General features: G+C 29.7%; 2 protein-coding genes across 2 annotated transcripts; both read left to right on the forward strand.

Annotated features, from left to right (window-relative positions):
• Window positions 1-2,599: 2,599 nt before the first annotated feature.
• LOC145104283 (uncharacterized) lies at window positions 2,600-4,472 on the forward strand (the record flags this gene model as incomplete). The annotated part of the gene is made up of 8 exons (XM_079041547.1): window positions 2,600-2,646; window positions 2,848-2,944; window positions 3,050-3,175; window positions 3,269-3,427; window positions 3,509-3,627; window positions 3,715-3,906; window positions 4,129-4,219; window positions 4,314-4,472. Coding segments are annotated over 8 exons (912 nt in total), but the record flags the coding sequence as incomplete, so codon positions are not given.
• Window positions 4,473-7,545: 3,073 nt separating this feature from the next.
• On the forward strand, window positions 7,546-9,418 carry LOC145104284 (uncharacterized; the record flags this gene model as incomplete). The annotated part of the gene is made up of 8 exons (XM_079041548.1): window positions 7,546-7,592; window positions 7,794-7,890; window positions 7,996-8,121; window positions 8,215-8,373; window positions 8,455-8,573; window positions 8,661-8,852; window positions 9,075-9,165; window positions 9,260-9,418. Coding segments are annotated over 8 exons (912 nt in total), but the record flags the coding sequence as incomplete, so codon positions are not given.
• Between the last annotated feature and the right edge of the window lie 6,367 nt (window positions 9,419-15,785).

A 15,785-nucleotide genomic window follows, 5' to 3' on the forward strand; every position in this document is an offset into this window, starting at 1 on the left:
TATATATATATATATATATATATATATATATATATATATATTCTAACAGCTAAATTTCAATATATCGGTTGATTCCGAGAATTTGGAGGACGTGTGCAATTTAGTTAAAAAGAGCCTTAAATCTTGAAAATTAAAAAAAAAAAGATAAAATTTCATACCAAATGGTAAAAAAAAACTCATTTCTACTTATAAATTATGAGATCGTTACCAAGAATCAAATTGTTTCCCACCATCAATTGCTTTATCTTCTCGACGTACAACTAAAAACGAAGCAATATCAAAGTTGATTTTAATCATGATCCCGCATTCAATTTTGATTCTCTTTGATTTAAAAGAATACCTCAATTATTCCTACACTCTTTCCACTTAACCCTACCACATAATAATTACATTTTATTTTTTTTCTTTAAATAACTAATGATTATTTAATTATTATGTTTTTTTTATTTTCTTCTAATATATACTAGTTTATTTTTTTTATTAATCTTGTTTTTTTATTTAATTTATTTATATACCTTTGTTTTTATGATTTAAAAATATTTTTTTTGACATTTTGTTTGAAGACATTGTTTAACGTAAAAAAACATGTTTGACGTTTTGTTCTTTTATTTTTTTGACATTTTGTTTGAATATTAGTATACTACTTTAAATCCCCTCACGTTTATAGGAATAGTCATGTGAGGCTACTTCACAAATTGACCACGTATGTTGCTGTTTCATATTTTTGGCATAATTGTTTCATTTTTTTTAATCTTTAACGTTTTGCTCAAATACATATTTTTAAGTTTTGTTTGTTTGTATTTATTCCAAAATTTTATTTTTAAAACTTATTCTTGTTTCGAACGACGAATTTAAAAAAATATGACTTTTTGTTTTAAAAAAAATATATGACGTTTTGTTTGTTTGTATAACCAAAAAATGTTTGACGTTTGAATATATTTTTAATGTTTTATTAGTTTATATTTATGACGTCGTTATAAAAAAATCTAAAATATTATATAATGTTTTAATTCTATTTAATAAAACATTTTATTAAAGTTATGTTATATAAAATATTATAAAGCATTTCTAATATTTTTTTTGATGTTTTTATTCATTTATTTTTTTTGGCATTTTGTTCAAATAACTTATTGTTATTATTTTTAGCTTTTTATTCTATTTTTATTCTTTTTCATAATCTGATTTTTTTTTAACTTTGAATTTATTCTAATAAAATACATAGTTATTAAAATCTTTAAAAAATCGAATGAATACTTTTGATAAAAAGTCATTTTTAATCGGATAGATATATCTTGACTTTTTAAAACTTATTTTTGTTTATGCATATGTATACAAAACAAAAAAAAAAGTAAAAAGAAAACGTTATTAGGTAACGGATTCAAACAAAATGTAATAGAAAATGACACTTATTTATCTTTGTTTGTGTAATCTATAATATCTTTTTATAAAGAGCGGATTTTTTAAGAAAAAAAATGTTTGAGATTTTGTTTTAAAAAAATGTTTGACGTTTTATAATAATAATAACACAACAACAACAACAATGATGATGTTGATGATGATGATAATAATAATAATAATAATAATTATTATTATTATTATTATTAATCCGGGCAACATCACCCCTGCAATTATTATTTTTTAGTCAGCTAACAGATTATCCAAATTTCCGGCATTAATGAACCTAATAATCATAAAAGGGTAAAAACCAAATATTTGTTGAAAACTTAAGGGTTTTATGGCATTAACCCAAAAAAATAATGATTGATTTGTACGGAATACTATGTCTAGGTTTTTGTTATCTAACTAAAAAGTAATAATTGCAGGGGTAGGATTATAAAATCTGGGGTAGGTATAACCGGTGACGGAGCTTGGACATTTATTTTGGGGGGACGAAAGTATAATATATATGAAAATCAAAGAGCAGGGGGGTCACAATATAAATTTTATATTTTTAGGCTAAATATATATAAAATCTAAAGAGTAAGGACTATTTGTGACAAAAAAAAATCAGGGGGGCCACAACCCCCTTGCCCTAAGCAAGCTCCGTCTATGGGTATAACAACACCCTAAAAGAAAACGTGTTTTGGTTTTCCGTGAAGACTAGAAGCTGATTAGTAACCTAAACAGAAAGGGGGGCACCTAACGGATTTACTACTATGTAAGGATAAACATTGGGCCTATGGTGAATGATGAGTCATGTTCATTGGCACCTCCTGAACTTGCATTGGGCCGACCCTATAAATACCTAGTCAACCAAACTTTATTTTATACCATTTCTACATATTCTTTAAAAAACCACTAAAACACAATGTCATTATTTTCGTCCTCCGATTTGACGACTCTAAGTAGAGACATTATTTTTAATTTTGTTTGTTTTTATGTATATTTTTATGTAATTTTTATTTGAGTTAATGAAGTGTTTTTAATTTTAATTAAATTTTATGTTTATTAATTATTTTTAAAAAAATATGTTAATTTTTTTAATTATAAATCTTAAAAATCAATTATTGTTATTTAAAAAAAATGAAAGTGAAATATTACCATTTCCTGTGTTTTGGTGAGGGAAAAAAGAGTGAGGGAAAAACTGACGTCATGAAAAAATCCAGCGTTCGTCACATCCTACACCCCGAAGCTCTCCAACAGCAGGTGTGTCCCAAATCCCAATTCTAAATTACATGAATTTTGGAAATACTTTTTGAATGTTTTGTCAGCTACTGGTTTACGTCATACGTATTATTGCAAATAGGGAAAGTGTTTATTACTAGTATAATAATTTATAGCATGATATTGTGCTAAAATTGACGTTAGAAATCAAAATTCTAAGTTCATCTCTTTTTTTGGGGATAGAGGGAGTAATAGGGTCGTTTCTGCTTTAATTTCCGAAGAGAAAGTTGCTGAATCGAGTTTTTCCGGCATTGATGCATTCCAGCTAACTTACTTGGAGGTGCGCTTTTGTAATTCTCTGATTCTCACATAGTATTTGAAAGTGATGAGATATAGTCGTATCTGTGGTCTTTAATTAGCACATTGTTGGACGTTTTTGATTTAGGGCAATAGCTGGTTATGGGAAGTGGGTGGAGTGAAGATTCTAGTTGATCCAATATTGGTGGGTAATTTGGATTTCGGAATACCTTTTCTTTATGATGCTAGCAAGAAATATTTGAAGAATTTCAAGGTACATTCGTTGTAGCCTCAAGGGAAACCTAGAAGTTTGAATCTCTAAGGAATTTTGTCACACATGTTCTAACAAATTGTAGCTTTATTTCAGCTTACCGATCTTCCTGAAATCGATTGCATATTAATTACACAAAGCCTTGATGACCATTGCCATTTGAAGACATTAAATCCTCTCTCTCAAAAATTACCAAATCTTAAAGTAATCGCCACTCCAAATGCAAAAACACTCTTGGATCCTCTTTTCACCAATGTAAGTTAATATAATTTCTCAAAACATCACGTTTTATATAATTCTAATAATTTATTACAAATATTATTTTATAAATTTCAGGTCATATACTTAGAACCCGGCCAAGATTCTAAAATTGAAACAAAAAACGGTTCTCATGTCAAAATACGGGCAACTGCGGGGCCGGTTCTCGGTCCTCCTTGGCAACGCCCCGAAAATGGGTACATAATTTTATTTTTTATTTTTTATTTTTTCAAAAATGAGCGAATCATGTATTGTTAATATCTATATAATATATGGTATTATAGGTACATTGTGACATCTCTACAAGGGCAATTGAGTCTTTACTATGAACCACATTGTGTCTATGACAAGGAGATTATTGGAAAGGAGAAGGCCGATATCGTCATTACACCCGTTATCAAGCAACTTTTACCAAGTTTTACTTTGGTTTCTGGACAAGAAGACGCCGTTCGTCTTGCAAAATTGCTTCATTCCAAGTAGTCTAACTTCAATCTTGATCTTGTCTTTTGAACTGACACGACAGGACAGGACAGGAAAGGTTGTGCAACGTTTGGTGTGCATTGAACTGTGACTTATGGGACAAAAGTTGCAATTTTTTATCCCCGCCAAAAAGATGCAAAAGACATAAATGCCCTTAATGTCCAGTCCTGTGGAAAATTAATATTGCATTTTCGTGATTGTTTTTTATTTATTTACAGATTTGTGGTGCCAATGAAAAACGGAGATCTTGATAGTAAAGGTGTTCTTGCAAGTCTAGTTAGGTCAGAGGGAACCATAGAATCATTCAAGGTTTATTGATATTTCTTGAATTTTACAACTTATTATAATTAATTAATATAAGTGAAAATTAAATCTGGTTAATTTTTTTGTAATACAATTACAGGGTCTTTTATTAAAGGAATTACCAAATGTAAAGGTACTAGAGCCTGTGCCTGGTGTACCCCTTAATATATCAGCATCTTAATCATTTTCATTAATTGGTTTTGTAAATAGATTTTATTCATAATCAATTATATCAAGTGCACAAACTATATTTTCTATAGATGTAAACTTTAATGTATGTATGCTGAAAATTAGGGTTCTATGACAGAATATTTGAACCACAAAATACGTATCGATCACATCTATCCCCTATTAATTTGATTTTGGAAAGTTATGGTTTGGTTTGGTTTTGTTTCAAGATAATTCTCAAAAGCATATTGGTTTGATTTGATTAAGCAAAATTGAAAACGAATATATATGGCTTGGCTATGTGGTTCAAATTGAAAACCACAACAAACTCAGTTGTGGTTTTATTGGGATTTGGAATTGAAATATATATATATTTCAATTAGTTAGGCTAAACAGAGGGCAGCGGGAAAGCTATGCGAGAAACGAACCTGCACCTCAGAACACAACACTGAGGCTGCAGGAACGGGTGAGGGGAAGATTTCCCATGTTCTCTCTTCTATTCTTACTGGCCAAATTTTTTTTTTCTTTCAAACGGTTGGATATATATATATATATATATATATATATATATATATATATATATATATATATATATTCTAACAGCTAAATTTCAATATATCGGTTGATTCCGAGAATTTGGAGGACGTGTGCAATTTAGTTAAAAAGAGCCTTAAATCTTGAAAATTAAAAAAAAAAAGATAAAATTTCATACCAAATGGTAAAAAAAAACTCATTTCTACTTATAAATTATGAGATCGTTACCAAGAATCAAATTGTTTCCCACCATCAATTGCTTTATCTTCTCGACGTACAACTAAAAACGAAGCAATATCAAAGTTGATTTTAATCATGATCCCGCATTCAATTTTGATTCTCTTTGATTTAAAAGAATACCTCAATTATTCCTACACTCTTTCCACTTAACCCTACCACATAATAATTACATTTTATTTTTTTTCTTTAAATAACTAATGATTATTTAATTATTATGTTTTTTTTATTTTCTTCTAATATATACTAGTTTATTTTTTTTATTAATCTTGTTTTTTTATTTAATTTATTTATATACCTTTGTTTTTATGATTTAAAAATATTTTTTTTGACATTTTGTTTGAAGACATTGTTTAACGTAAAAAAACATGTTTGACGTTTTGTTCTTTTATTTTTTTGACATTTTGTTTGAATATTAGTATACTACTTTAAATCCCCTCACGTTTATAGGAATAGTCATGTGAGGCTACTTCACAAATTGACCACGTATGTTGCTGTTTCATATTTTTGGCATAATTGTTTCATTTTTTTTAATCTTTAACGTTTTGCTCAAATACATATTTTTAAGTTTTGTTTGTTTGTATTTATTCCAAAATTTTATTTTTAAAACTTATTCTTGTTTCGAACGACGAATTTAAAAAAATATGACTTTTTGTTTTAAAAAAAATATATGACGTTTTGTTTGTTTGTATAACCAAAAAATGTTTGACGTTTGAATATATTTTTAATGTTTTATTAGTTTATATTTATGATGTCGTTATAAAAAAATCTAAAATATTATATAATGTTTTAATTCTATTTAATAAAACATTTTATTAAAGTTATGTTATATAAAATATTATAAAGCATTTCTAATATTTTTTTGATGTTTTTATTCATTTATTTTTTTTGGCATTTTGTTCAAATAACTTATTGTTATTATTTTTAGCTTTTTATTCTATTTTTATTCTTTTTCATAATCTGATTTTTTTTTAACTTTGAATTTATTCTAATAAAATACATAGTTATTAAAATCTTTAAAAAATCGAATGAATACTTTTGATAAAAAGTCATTTTTAATCGGATAGATATATCTTGACTTTTTAAAACTTATTTTTGTTTATGCATATGTATACAAAACAAAAAAAAAAGTAAAAAGAAAACGTTATTAGGTAACGGATTCAAACAAAATGTAATAGAAAATGACACTTATTTATCTTTGTTTGTGTAATCTATAATATCTTTTTATAAAGAGCGGATTTTTTAAGAAAAAAAATGTTTGAGATTTTGTTTTAAAAAAATGTTTGACGTTTTATAATAATAATAACACAACAACAACAACAATGATGATGTTGATGATGATGATAATAATAATAATAATAATAATAATAATAATAATTATTATTATTATTATTATTAATCCGGGCAACATCACCCCTGCAATTATTATTTTTTAGTCAGCTAACAGATTATCCAAATTTCCGGCATTAATGAACCTAATAATCATAAAAGGGTAAAAACCAAATATTTGTTGAAAACTTAAGGGTTTTATGGCATTAACCCAAAAAAATAATGATTGATTTGTACGGAATACTATGTCTAGGTTTTTGTTATCTAACTAAAAAGTAATAATTGCAGGGGTAGGATTATAAAATCTGGGGTAGGTATAACCGGTGACGGAGCTTGGACATTTATTTTGGGGGGACGAAAGTATAATATATATGAAAATCAAAGAGCAGGGGGGTCACAATATAAATTTTATATTTTTAGGCTAAATATATATAAAATCTAAAGAGTAAGGACTATTTGTGACAAAAAAAAATCAGGGGGGCCACAACCCCCTTGCCCTAAGCAAGCTCCGTCTATGGGTATAACAACACCCTAAAAGAAAACGTGTTTTGGTTTTCCGTGAAGACTAGAAGCTGATTAGTAACCTAAACAGAAAGGGGGGCACCTAACGGATTTACTACTATGTAAGGATAAACATTGGGCCTATGGTGAATGATGAGTCATGTTCATTGGCACCTCCTGAACTTGCATTGGGCCGACCCTATAAATACCTAGTCAACCAAACTTTATTTTATACCATTTCTACATATTCTTTAAAAAACCAGTAAAACACAATGTCATTATTTTCGTCCTCCGATTTGACGACTCTAAGTAGAGACATTATTTTTAATTTTGTTTGTTTTTATGTATATTTTTATGTAATTTTTATTTGAGTTAATGAAGTGTTTTTAATTTTAATTAAATTTTATGTTTATTAATTATTTTTAAAAAAATATGTTAATTTTTTTAATTATAAATCTTAAAAATCAATTATTGTTATTTAAAAAAAATGAAAGTGAAATATTACCATTTCCTGTGTTTTGGTGAGGGAAAAAAGAGTGAGGGAAAAACTGACGTCATGAAAAAATCCAGCGTTCGTCACATCCTACACCCCGAAGCTCTCCAACAGCAGGTGTGTCCCAAATCCCAATTCTAAATTACATGAATTTTGGAAATACTTTTTGAATGTTTTGTCAGCTACTGGTTTACGTCATACGTATTATTGCAAATAGGGAAAGTGTTTATTACTAGTATAATAATTTATAGCATGATATTGTGCTAAAATTGACGTTAGAAATCAAAATTCTAAGTTCATCTCTTTTTTTGGGGATAGAGGGAGTAATAGGGTCGTTTCTGCTTTAATTTCCGAAGAGAAAGTTGCTGAATCGAGTTTTTCCGGCATTGATGCATTCCAGCTAACTTACTTGGAGGTGCGCTTTTGTAATTCTCTGATTCTCACATAGTATTTGAAAGTGATGAGATATAGTCGTATCTGTGGTCTTTAATTAGCACATTGTTGGACGTTTTTTATTTAGGGCAATAGCTGGTTATGGGAAGTGGGTGGAGTGAAGATTCTAGTTGATCCAATATTGGTGGGTAATTTGGATTTCGGAATACCTTTTCTTTATGATGCTAGCAAGAAATATTTGAAGAATTTCAAGGTACATTCGTTGTAGCCTCAAGGGAAACCTAGAAGTTTGAATCTCTAAGGAATTTTGTCACACATGTTCTAACAAATTGTAGCTTTATTTCAGCTTACCGATCTTCCTGAAATCGATTGCATATTAATTACACAAAGCCTTGATGACCATTGCCATTTGAAGACATTAAATCCTCTCTCTCAAAAATTACCAAATCTTAAAGTAATCGCCACTCCAAATGCAAAAACACTCTTGGATCCTCTTTTCACCAATGTAAGTTAATATAATTTCTCAAAACATCACGTTTTATATAATTCTAATAATTTATTACAAATATTATTTTATAAATTTCAGGTCATATACTTAGAACCCGGCCAAGATTCTAAAATTGAAACAAAAAACGGTTCTCATGTCAAAATACGGGCAACTGCGGGGCCGGTTCTCGGTCCTCCTTGGCAACGCCCCGAAAATGGGTACATAATTTTATTTTTTATTTTTTATTTTTTCAAAAATGAGCGAATCATGTATTGTTAATATCTATATAATATATGGTATTATAGGTACATTGTGACATCTCTACAAGGGCAATTGAGTCTTTACTATGAACCACATTGTGTCTATAACAAGGAGATTATTGGAAAGGAGAAGGCCGATATCGTCATTACACCCGTTATCAAGCAACTTTTACCAAGTTTTACTTTGGTTTCTGGACAAGAAGACGCCGTTCGTCTTGCAAAATTGCTTCATTCCAAGTAGTCTAACTTCAATCTTGATCTTGTCTTTTGAACTGACACGACAGGACAGGACAGGAAAGGTTGTGCAACGTTTGGTGTGCATTGAACTGTGACTTATGGGACAAAAGTTGCAATTTTTTATCCCCGCCAAAAAGATGCAAAAGACATAAATGCCCTTAATGTCCAGTCCCGTGGAAAATTAATATTGCATTTTCGTGATTGTTTTTTATTTATTTACAGATTTGTGGTGCCAATGAAAAACGGAGATCTTGATAGTAAAGGTGTTCTTGCAAGTCTAGTTAGGTCAGAGGGAACCATAGAATCATTCAAGGTTTATTGATATTTCTTGAATTTTACAACTTATTATAATTAATTAATATAAGTGAAAATTAAATCTGGTTAATTTTTTTGTAATACAATTACAGGGTCTTTTATTAAAGGAATTACCAAATGTAAAGGTACTAGAGCCTGTGCCTGGTGTACCCCTTAATATATCAGCATCTTAATCATTTTCATTAATTGGTTTTGTAAATAGATTTTATTCATAATCAATTATATCAAGTGCACAAACTATATTTTCTATAGATGTAAACTTTAATGTATGTATGCTGAAAATTAGGGTTCTATGACAGAATATTTGAACCACAAAATACGTATCGATCACATCTATCCCCTATTAATTTGATTTTGGAAAGTTATGGTTTGGTTTGGTTTTGTTTCAAGATAATTCTCAAAAGCATATTGGTTTGATTTGATTAAGCAAAATTGAAAACGAATATATATGGCTTGGCTATGTGGTTCAAATTGAAAACCACAACAAACTCAGTTGTGGTTTTATTGGGATTTGGAATTGAAATATATATATATTTCAATTAGTTAGGCCAAACAGAGGGCAGCGGGAAAGCTATGCGAGAAACGAACCTGCACCTCAGAACACAACACTGAGGCTGCAGGAACGGGTGAGGGGAAGATTTCCCATGTTCTCTCTTCTATTCTTACTGGCCAAATTTTTTTTTTCTTTCAAACGGTTGGATATATATATATATATATATATATATATATATATATATATATATATATATATATATTCTAACAGCTAAATTTCAATATATCGGTTGATTCCGAGAATTTGGAGGACGTGTGCAATTTAGTTAAAAAGAGCCTTAAATCTTGAAAATTAAAAAAAAAAAGATAAAATTTCATACCAAATGGTAAAAAAAAACTCATTTCTACTTATAAATTATGAGATCGTTACCAAGAATCAAATTGTTTCCCACCATCAATTGCTTTATCTTCTCGACGTACAACTAAAAACGAAGCAATATCAAAGTTGATTTTAATCATGATCCCGCATTCAATTTTGATTCTCTTTGATTTAAAAGAATACCTCAATTATTCCTACACTCTTTCCACTTAACCCTACCACATAATAATTACATTTTATTTTTTTTCTTTAAATAACTAATGATTATTTAATTATTATGTTTTTTTTATTTTCTTCTAATATATACTAGTTTATTTTTTTTATTAATCTTGTTTTTTTATTTAATTTATTTATATACCTTTGTTTTTATGATTTAAAAATATTTTTTTTGACATTTTGTTTGAAGACATTGTTTAACGTAAAAAAACATGTTTGACGTTTTGTTCTTTTATTTTTTTGACATTTTGTTTGAATATTAGTATACTACTTTAAATCCCCTCACGTTTATAGGAATAGTCATGTGAGGCTACTTCACAAATTGACCACGTATGTTGCTGTTTCATATTTTTGGCATAATTGTTTCATTTTTTTTAATCTTTAACGTTTTGCTCAAATACATATTTTTAAGTTTTGTTTGTTTGTATTTATTCCAAAATTTTATTTTTAAAACTTATTCTTGTTTCGAACGACGAATTTAAAAAAATATGACTTTTTGTTTTAAAAAAAATATATGACGTTTTGTTTGTTTGTATAACCAAAAAATGTTTGACGTTTGAATATATTTTTAATGTTTTATTAGTTTATATTTATGACGTCGTTATAAAAAAATCTAAAATATTATATAATGTTTTAATTCTATTTAATAAAACATTTTATTAAAGTTATGTTATATAAAATATTATAAAGCATTTCTAATATTTTTTTTGATGTTTTTATTCATTTATTTTTTTTGGCATTTTGTTCAAATAACTTATTGTTATTATTTTTAGCTTTTTATTCTATTTTTATTCTTTTTCATAATCTGATTTTTTTTTAACTTTGAATTTATTCTAATAAAATACATAGTTATTAAAATCTTTAAAAAATCGAATGAATACTTTTGATAAAAAGTCATTTTTAATCGGATAGATATATCTTGACTTTTTAAAACTTATTTTTGTTTATGCATATGTATACAAAACAAAAAAAAAAGTAAAAAGAAAACGTTATTAGGTAACGGATTCAAACAAAATGTAATAGAAAATGACACTTATTTATCTTTGTTTGTGTAATCTATAATATCTTTTTATAAAGAGCGGATTTTTTAAGAAAAAAAATGTTTGAGATTTTGTTTTAAAAAAATGTTTGACGTTTTATAATAATAATAACACAACAACAACAACAATGATGATGTTGATGATGATGATAATAATAATAATAATAATAATAATAATAATAATTATTATTATTATTATTATTAATCCGGGCAACATCACCCCTGCAATTATTATTTTTTAGTCAGCTAACAGATTATCCAAATTTCCGGCATTAATGAACCTAATAATCATAAAAGGGTAAAAACCAAATATTTGTTGAAAACTTAAGGGTTTTATGGCATTAACCCAAAAAAATAATGATTGATTTGTACGGAATACTATGTCTAGGTTTTTGTTATCTAACTAAAAAGTAATAATTGCAGGGGTAGGATTATAAAATCTGGGGTAGGTATAACCGGTGACGGAGCTTGGACATTTATTTTGGGGGGACGAAAGTATAATATATATGAAAATCAAAGAGCAGGGGGGTCACAATATAAATTTTATATTTTTAGGCTAAATATATATAAAATCTAAAGAGTAAGGACTATTTGTGACAAAAAAAAATCAGGGGGGCCACAACCCCCTTGCCCTAAGCAAGCTCCGTCTATGGGTATAACAACACCCTAAAAGAAAACGTGTTTTGGTTTTCCGTGAAGACTAGAAGCTGATTAGTAACCTAAACAGAAAGGGGGGCACCTAACGGATTTACTACTATGTAAGGATAAACATTGGGCCTATGGTGAATGATGAGTCATGTTCATTGGCACCTCCTGAACTTGCATTGGGCCGACCCTATAAATACCTAGTCAACCAAACTTTATTTTATACCATTTCTACATATTCTTTAAAAAACCACTAAAACACAATGTCATTATTTTCGTCTTCCGATTTGACGACTCTAAGTAGAGACATTATTTTTAATTTTGTTTGTTTTTATGTATATTTTTATGTAATTTTTATTTGAGTTAATGAAGTGTTTTTAATTTTAATTAAATTTTATGTTTATTAATTATTTTTAAAAAAATATGTTAATTTTTTTAATTATAAATCTTAAAAATCAATTATTGTTATTTAAAAAAAATGAAAGTGAAATATTACCATTTCCTGTGTTTTGGTGAGGGAAAAAAGAGTGAGGGAAAAACTGACGTCACACTCAAAAGGTGAAAGATGTTTTGTAACATACACGTTATTAACCATGTATAATTATCGTGTTTTGTAAGCTTGATAGCTTAAAAGTGAATATTAATATATAATATATGAGTTTGAGCGTTGAGTTCTAACAAGATAGTTTTATGAGACTTGAAGTAAAACTATGTTTAGAATCATTCAAAAAATATTGGAAGTCTTATGAGATTCCGATCAAATGTCAACTATTAAAATTAACGAAAATATAAAGTTGGAAATAATTAAAAATGATGTTATTAAAAGTTGTAGATTATCTCGTTAGAAACATTTAGACGAAAACCTCATCGAAATCCGAGTTATAACGAAGAAGTTATGGCTCGTTAAAGTTTCGCAACAGAACCGACACGACGCTATATGACGTAAAAAGTGAGTTTTCAATAAACTAATTTTTAGATTTAGTGGTCTAAATGAAAGTCGTAGTATTCGTTAAACCGATAATTTTCATAAGAAGAACGTCCAAATCTGACTTCGTATGAGGAAATTATGATTTTTCTAAGATTCGGCATAGCAGTACACAGCCCGAAACTCGAAATAAAGATCGAGTGATTTTTAGCCGACACAACCTAAATGAGAATCGAAGATCTCGTCAATAGTAGTACAACGGTAAAAAGACAGACAAAAATGGACGTCGGATTAGGAAGTTATGAATTTTTAACAGACTTCTCCTGTCCCGGCCTGTTAAAAATATAATATTAAAAATGAAGTAAAAATTAGCCGACGGAATCTAAACGAAAGTTGTAGAGTATAATCTCACCTACTCGTGGATATAAAGAACGTAAAAAACGGAGATCGTATGCGAAAGATATGAAAATTTGAAGTTTATGGCACAAATTATGAGCCTGGACCAGAGAAGTACGCCCAACGTACTGTGAAGACACGTATCAGCTACCCAACGCCTTCGCATGATGGACGCATGTCCTAACCATGCCACGTACAAGGCCCGGGTTCCGATCAGAAGCCACGTCTCACTTTGCGCGCAGCGTACCGAGGAGTTACGCTTAACGTAGAGGATCAGAAGCCAGTACACCCAGCGTACCGAAGTACGCCCAGCGTAATGCGAGCCCTCGGACCACTATAAAAGGAAGCGAGGTTTTCCCAATTTTGTGTAGAATTTTGACTCTCTTTCACCCTCTACTTCCTTTCAAGCCACCCTAACACCCCCCCCAAGCCTAGGGAACTACCCCAACACCCGAAGCAAGTCCCGGCGCACCGAAGATCCTGAGAAAATAATATTTTTAGTCGAGACTCTGCCCACACAAAGCCCGGTTTTCAACTAAAATTCCCGGTTTCGTCAAAGAAAGTCATTTTTAGGAACGAAGTGCTGCCCAAATTATCATTTTATCATTCGGTTATTTCATGGTGAGTTCAATATAGGGACAATTGTATGTTATGTGTTATATGTTTAATGTGTTTTCCTGTGTTATCCTAGTTTTATACCGTTGATCATGTAGAGCATGTCTCGTATCACTTTTGGTATTGGCTTTGAGCCTTTGGCTATGTAGAGCATGTCTCGTATTATTCTAGTATCGGATTTATGCCTTTGGCCATGTAGAGCATGTCTCGTATCCCTTCCGGTATTGGCTTTGTGCCTTTGGCCATGTAGAGCATGACTCGTATCACTTTTGGTATTGGCATTGGGCTATGTAGGGCTGAAAGCCTGTATATTCTAGCAAAATGATAATCTGAAATTGTTTATTTTTTGTGCCACTTGGGCTGAAGTCTTATTGATGTATATCATGTTGAAATTGTTTGTATTTCATTGATTGTAAATCTTTGAATCAAATCATTGGTTGATATGGAAAGCCTGTCGTATGATACACATATGTCTTTATTGTTCTTTGTCCCTCTTTGCTCCTGTCATATTGATATATATATATATATATATATATATATATATATATATATATATATATATATATATATATGACATAGTGTTATATTGTACTTGTTATTGAACTCACTAAGCGTCACCCGCTTATCCCTCTCAGTGTTTAACTATTGCAGGTGATAAGCATCAAGAATAGTAATATACTGTAAAAAGATGTAGAATAGTTAATATTATCACTTTTGTACTTAGTGTATAAATTCCTGGGAAGTTATGTAATATATAAAACTTTGTAAAAATCTTAATAGTTGGTTTGTATCCACACTTTTGTAAATTATATCATGAATATGCATGTAGCATGTTTGGAGTAATAATATTGTATAGTTTAGAGAAAGGGGTTCTCACATTCATGGTATCAGAGCAGTAGTTTAAGCGAACTAAATCCCACAGATTGGTATTTAGACTTAAACTATTGAAAGTTCAATCTATGAACGGATTCAATGTAAGTATATGGATACAAACCATAGGAAAGACTTAAGTAAAATATTAGGTAATGATAAATCCTAATATTCTAAAATACTATATTACTCCAAATTTTCAGAACAATGGCTGAACAAGTGAGTAGCCATACACCAGATATGGGTGGAGATCCTCAACCTGATGAAGTAAATACTCCAGTATCCCCTCGTGAGGAGTGATTTGTGGATAAACTTACTGGTGTTATTCGAAAGACTCTCGAAGAACACAAAAAGGATAGTGATAAAGGAAAAGAGAAAGCCACCGGAGAATCTTCAAAAGGGGAGGCGAAACGTCCTTCATTCAAAACTTTCAAGAGTAATGGTGCTACAGAGTTTTCAGGTGTTCTTAATCCCATTGTTGTTCTTACATGGATCCAGAACATATAAAAAGTATTCTGTATCTCTCATGTGGTTAATGAAGACAAGGCTATTTATGCTTCTGCAATGCTCATCGGAGAAGCCTTAGTCTGGTGGGAAGCAACATTCGAAGCTCTCAACGAGTATGACCAGGATAATTTATCTTGGGAAATGTTCAAAACTCGCTTTCTAGGAAAGTATTGTCCTCTAGACATGAGGAGAAGATTGGAGAAAGAATTCCTCGAGCTTAAACAAGGAGGAATGACTATGAATGATTATGAAACTCAATTCAATCAAAAAGCACGGTTTGCTGCAAAGTATATTCCAACTGAAGACGATAAAATTCAATTATTCCTGGAAGGACTACGGTATGAAATCCGCGATTTCGTGGCTAATCGGGATGTTCTGTCATTTGATAAAGCTGTTGAGTATGCCCGAAAGCGCGACCATGACTTAGAAATACGTGGTGCCACTCATTCTGTTCCGAAACATCCACGTGTTGATCGAACTGTTCCTATTTCTTCTATTCCATCAACTCAATCCGCTCGATCGGATCCCAACAAA

The sequence above is a fragment of the Lactuca virosa genome, chromosome 4 (assembly GCF_052849685.1).
Source record: "Lactuca virosa cultivar CGN04683 chromosome 4, Lactuca_virosa_CGN04683_v6, whole genome shotgun sequence".
In the NCBI taxonomy this organism is placed as follows: Eukaryota; Viridiplantae; Streptophyta; class Magnoliopsida; order Asterales; family Asteraceae; genus Lactuca; species Lactuca virosa.